The sequence below is a fragment of the Gracilinanus agilis genome, chromosome 5 (genome assembly GCF_016433145.1).
Source record: "Gracilinanus agilis isolate LMUSP501 chromosome 5, AgileGrace, whole genome shotgun sequence".
Classification (NCBI taxonomy): Eukaryota; Metazoa; Chordata; class Mammalia; order Didelphimorphia; family Didelphidae; genus Gracilinanus; species Gracilinanus agilis.
The window spans coordinates 285,189,025-285,195,057 of NC_058134.1; the positions used below are offsets into that span (position 1 = coordinate 285,189,025).

General features: G+C 33.0%; 1 protein-coding gene across 1 annotated transcript; it reads right to left on the reverse strand.

Annotated features, from left to right (window-relative positions):
* Nucleotides 1–3,779: 3,779 nt before the first annotated feature.
* On the reverse strand, nucleotides 3,780–4,718 carry LOC123248807 (olfactory receptor 6C3-like). The gene has a single exon (XM_044677675.1). The coding sequence runs from the start codon at nucleotides 4,716–4,718 to the stop codon at nucleotides 3,780–3,782; it is 939 nt and encodes a 312-aa protein (XP_044533610.1).
* Between the last annotated feature and the right edge of the window lie 1,315 nt (nucleotides 4,719–6,033).

The following is a 6,033-nucleotide window of genomic DNA, read 5'->3' on the forward strand; positions in this document are numbered from 1 at the left end:
TTTTATGCTCATTTTTTTCCCGTTTTATTCTGTATATTTCCCCACTCATTTAAGAGATGAGGTCCAAGTCTTGCCACCTAACTTCTTATTTTTAAATATTTTTATTTGCTTTGACCTCTTCTAAAATGTTTTCATTTGTTTTTTCCTCCTCAATATAACAAGCCCTAATTATGAAATCATCTATTTTCTTATTCTTTTCATCAGTAATTACATTTAGTTCTCTTCATTGTACTTCTATTGTCTGGAGTATTTGCAAGTTGAATATTATGGTTATGTGCTTCTTGAAAATGTCTCTAATGCCTTTCATATTGAAAATCCATTAAAAATTTATAATTAATCTCAAATTTTGAAATACAGCATCTTGGATTATGATTGACATTCCTTTTTTGATGTTCGTTATTAAATTCCATTAAAGTGATTTTTCAACTTTTTTAAATATGAAATAATTCGACTGATTCAAATACCTTTCCTTCTTATTTAAAAGCCTCATTATAAATACTAGTAAAATCAATTGTTTGTCATTAATCTTTTATATCTAACTACTACATGGTTAAATTTAAAGATCTCAAATTTTGATGTTCCAGTGCTTTTGCTGTCAGAATATTTAGATTCTCTCAAATTGTTGGTATTCAGAAGTTAAGAACAGTTTTCTGTATTTCATTATTTCAGTATTTTATTCATTGAGATATTCAAAGTTTTTAATTTCTCATGTTCTTCTGTTATCTCTGTGCATCAGATCATCAAAGTCAGTCGGCTTAGGCTCAAAAGAATCCAATATATTTTTCTAAGGTCCTTTGTTTCTTTTCTGTCAATTTTTCACTTTGATATTTTCACATTTCAACATTATTGCAATGTCTGCCTCTGCCAGCCCCCCATGAACTCTGTGTGAATGTTTGTCTCTCTCTCTCTCTCTTTAGAGTCTTCAGTATGGCTTTATTTTTTTCCTACTCTGTATATTGTTCGCCACCATTTCATCTGCCTTGAAAATTCTATTTTTTTACATCAAGAGCTCTAACTCCTGACATATATTCATTCCAATTGTTTTCTTTTGTGGATTTTATTTCTCTTAAATGATCTTGAGTTTTCTTATTGTTCCATAAATACTGACTTACATCAAGCCCTATTGGTGTACTTTCCCTTAAATTATAATATTTATCTTAAAAAAAATATCTTTGTCAAAGGACCATGGATTTAAAGTTGGTTGGGGTCCAGAAGCCATTTGCTAAGCTTACTTTGGTTTCTCTTTGTGATTTTATTCAAATTTTCTACAATTTTAAGACACTTTCTGTTGGATTTTCTGGTTGGGGCCAGACTATCATGGGAATTTTTCTCTTATTTTCATTAGTGTTTTAATAATTTCTTTATATCATTCATATGCAAATCATCTTCCTTTTCCTGCTCTTCAGGCTGCTTGGCTTTAGCAATGTTTCAGCTCTTTTGCATTGGGTTATATCAGAGTAAGTGGTCTGGGTCCCTATTCTGAATAACCTCTTGGTGCTATAAGACTTGCTGTAGCTGATTTTCTAGTCCCCTTTCTAGTGCAGCTACCTGAAGCATGTTTTCATCCTACCTCATTTTTTATTTTGCCCTCTTTTTTTTTTAATGTAAGTGGGGAAAATAAGCCTAAAAAAAGTCTCTGTCCTGAAAGATTTTACATTGTTCTGTGGAGATATCTGTATGTGCTAAATTAATAGAAGGTAATTTCACTAGGAAGAGAATGTCTACCTCTCACCTGGACTATCGAAATATCTTCCTAATTGGTTTCATTGCCTCGTCTCTCTCCACTACAATCAAAACATACAGATGCCAAAGAGACTTTTCTTTGGCATAGATCAATCATGCCATGCTCCTATTCAATAAACTCCCTTGGTCCTTTCCAATTGGTCCTAATCTATATTTGCATATTCTTTAAATATAACTCTCTTCCCATATTTTTCAGTACATTCAAACTAACATTTTCTCTATTCTTCACATAAAAATGATTTCTATGCCTTTGTACTGGCTATCCTCCATGATTGAGATCCATTTAATCTTTATCTCAACATCATAGTATTCTTTACTTCTTTCAAAATTTAATTAAAGCACATTTTTTTCCTTTGAAATGGGCCTCTGGCACTTGTAAAGTGCCTAATGACATCTAGTCACAGAGAAAGACTACACAATTTGCTTCCAGGAATGGTTATGATCATGTACACATTTGCCTTGGGCAAGTATTTTTTTGCTGAAAAACCTGGTGTTGAGTTACATGCTCTTTGAAAGTATTCAGAGGCATTCAAGAAAACCATAGCACAAGTCACTTTTCTGTTTGGTTGCTCAATACTGAAGGAGTTCTTTAATTCTTTTACTCAAAAAGTATGAGAGTTAATTCTATCATGAGAGAAGAGGCCTTAGGCCTTTAGCCCTCTCTGGCTAAATTGTTAATATGATCCCAATTATTTTTGCCTGCCTCAGTGTTTGTTCTTTTCTTTGAGACTTTGGAATTCTATCAACCCAATGTATAAATTGTAAACAACCAACTCAATGTGAACACCCTGAGGAGCAAGGAGGAACCTTCATGATTGTATGTAGCAGTTGAGATTCTTGAAGTCTTATTAAGTCCTCTTGCTTAATCTGGATGTGAACTTTATGTGATCAATATTATTTTGAAACTAATCAGAATGTATCCCTGAAGAATAGGAGAGGGGGAGGAACTAGAGAAATGTGTGTGTGTGGCATATTAGTACTTTTATTCTTGTTCAAATCTTTTAAGTAAATATCCCTTTCTAAAGATTAATTAATATTTGCTGGGAAATGAGGTGCTATAAATTCTAGCTAAAATAGGGAAAAGGTAGAGAGAGATTAAATGATTTCAAGCATGGGGGATAGCTAGTCTGTCTATACAAAGATAGGAAATAGTTTTTAAGTAAAGAGATAGAGAAAACGTTAGTTTGAATGTACTGAAGAATATGTGAAGAAAGTTATATATATAAAAGAATAAAGAAATATGGATTAGGACCAAATTAGAAAGGGCTAAAAAGAAGTGTGTGTGTGTGTGTGTGTGTGTGTGTGTTACATATATATGTTTTATATATAGGGAGAACACAAAAAGTAGAGCCTAAGCAAACTAGAAAATATAACTACAGCTCTTCAAGATGCACTAGAACAAAGCAATTGTAACTAGACTAACTCTTGTATAATCAGCTAGAGAATATTCACTAGTGTTTCCTTATTCTACCAATTGATAGGACCCTTTCTCCCTAACTACTCTGTATTTAATTACCTTCTGCATTTTATATGTTTATATACTACTTCTACCAATAGAATGTAAGCTACATGAGAATAGGCATTATTTTCATTGTTTTGTCTTTTCATTTTCAAATACCAGAACAAAGCCTGCCACATATATATATTACACTAAAATATATGCATTTTGATTGATTGGTTTTTAACTCAGGGCATCAAGAATGATCTGGAATAGATGATGTCTGAATTGTGCTTTGAAAAAAAGCTAAAAATTATATTATTTGAAGGTACAGAGGAAACATATTCCAGATATCGAAGAAAATGAGAAAAGATGAGAGGAAATGGGAGGCAAGAAGGAAATGGTATAAGCATTTATTAAACACTTACTGTGTGCCAGGAATTAAAAAATGTGCCATGAAGAGAAGAGGGGGAAAAATCAACTTTAATGTGAAGAAATACTAATTTGCAAGGTGATACAAACTAAATAAAATATAGCAAGTAAAATAAGATTAGTACCAGAACTTCATGCTGTCCCTTACTCGTGACAATAGAGCATTTCACTTTCTTGAGAAATGTACTACCTTTTGAATAATATCCTTGAAGGCTTGTTTTACTTGTTGGTTCCTTAGCGTATAAATGAAAGGGTTCAGCATGGGAGCAACTGAAGTATTAAGAATAGCTACTCCTTTGGTCAATGATGCTCTTTCTTTGGCTGAGGGATTCACATACATAAAGATGCAGCTGCCATAAGAGATAGATATAACAATCATGTGAGAAGAACAAGTGGAAAAGGCTTTTTTCCTCTGGCTAGCTGATGGGATTCTTAAAATTGTCCTAATGATGTACATATAGGAAAGAATCACTAATGCCAAAGTAAATAGCAGAGTCACCAAAGCACAATAAAAACCAATTACCTCCAAGATGTGTGTGTCTGAGCAAGAGAGCTGCAAGAGGGGGAAATAGTCACAAGCAAAGTGATCTATGACATTGGAACCACAGTAATCGAGTTGTACAATGAGCATGAGTGGTGGGAAAATGATGATGAACCCTCCCAGCCAAGCACAGAGTACAAGCAAGATACAGACTTTGTTGCTCATGATGGTCATATAATGCAGGGGTTTGCAGATAGCAACATAGCGATCATAGGACATGGCTGTAAGAAGGTAAAATTCAGTTACTCCCATGAAAATGAAAAAAAATAACTGAGCTGCACAGCTGTTAAAGGAAATGGTTTTGTTTCCAGTAACAATAGTGTTCAGGAATCGAGGAATGCAAACAGTAGTGAAAGAGACTTCTAAGAAGGCAAAATTCCGTAGGAAAAAATACATGGGTGTCTGCAGGTGGGAATCCACCAGGGTAAGGGTGATGATGGTCAGGTTTCCAGTAATACTTAAGATATAGGCGATAAACAGAAAGAGGAAAATCACAACCTGCAGATCAGGATCATCTGAAAGTCCCAGGAGGATGAACTCTGTGACCACTGTGCTGTTTCTCATTTTTGTTGCATTCTCAAAATAAAAGACTTGCTAGTGGAAATAAGAAATCAGTATTGAGGACAAGGAGAAATGAATGATTTGACCACAAAACAACTACACATAAACTCACAGAATTAAAAATTTTCTGAGTTAGAAGGGAACACAGCAACCTTTGATCTCTCAGTAAGAATTTATTCTATATGGTAACAGACAAGTATCTGTGTTTTGATCATTTTAGTGAATAACCTACTATATATAACTCACTTCCACTTTTTTTGGAACAGTTCTTAATTATCAGGAATTTCTTCCTTGTAGGAAAATGCTGTGTTTGTAAATTTCTACTCTTCTTTCTAGATACCTTCTCCCTCCCTGAACTTCTGCTAAGTCAATACATAACCAGTTTTTCTTGGATATGATAATCATTCAAGTGCTCTATTGCAATGATCATGTTTTCTTCTTTGTCTACTATTATTGAGACCTATTTCATCATTTTCAGATAAGCTGCTGTCTGGTTTTGTTTATTTATTTTGTCTCTTTTCCTTCTCCATTTTGAATTTGGAAGCCCTGCGGTAGTTGTTGGTTTTTAACACAAGTTTAAGACTTTAACTTAATCCTTATTTAATATAATATTTCATAAGGACTGGGCCCAGCATTCTATGTTGTCAACCTCCCTGTGGATCTTAACTTTACATCATGTTACCAATAAATATTTCCATTTTCAAATTCACAAATACTTTTGCCATAACCACTCTGTGTATTAGGTAGAAAAACTTTTGCCTCATTTTATAGATGAGGGAATTGACACTCAGAGATTTTAGATAGTATGCCAAGGATCATAAAGCTGGTTATTACCAGAGTCCAGGCCTCAAAATCTGGTATTTTTTCTCCTACAGTTAAATGCAATACAAAATTATTATTATTATTTATATCTTAAAATATATGGAAGACAATAGTTATATTGAAATATAATAATTTCATGTTGCCCACATCATAACGTAAATCTTATTTAAGTTTTAAGAATAATAGTGATGAAATAAGAAGTAGTTCTTAAACATATTGCAAATTGATGATTTAGCATTTAAATTTGGTCAAATAAAACAACAAAAATGAAAACAACATATCTAATTAAGATTAGCCTGGGGAAAAGTCTGTTTAACAATTCACAATTATTTTTAAATATATACTTTATCCTGAATCTCCTATCGCTAAATATTATGGAGTATCAACATTTTTTTCTCTCTCTCAACTTTTAAGTGCTTGTGAATACGTAATTAATTAAAACACTGAAGTCAAGTCAAATGTTGCCTTCTATATCTGTAGTTGAAATCGACCCTTC

Excerpts from the sequence above, each read along its gene's own strand:
- LOC123248807 (XM_044677675.1), bottom strand. The coding sequence starts at position 4,718 with ATGAGAAACAGCACAGTGGTCACAGAGTTCATCCTCCTGGGACTTTCA.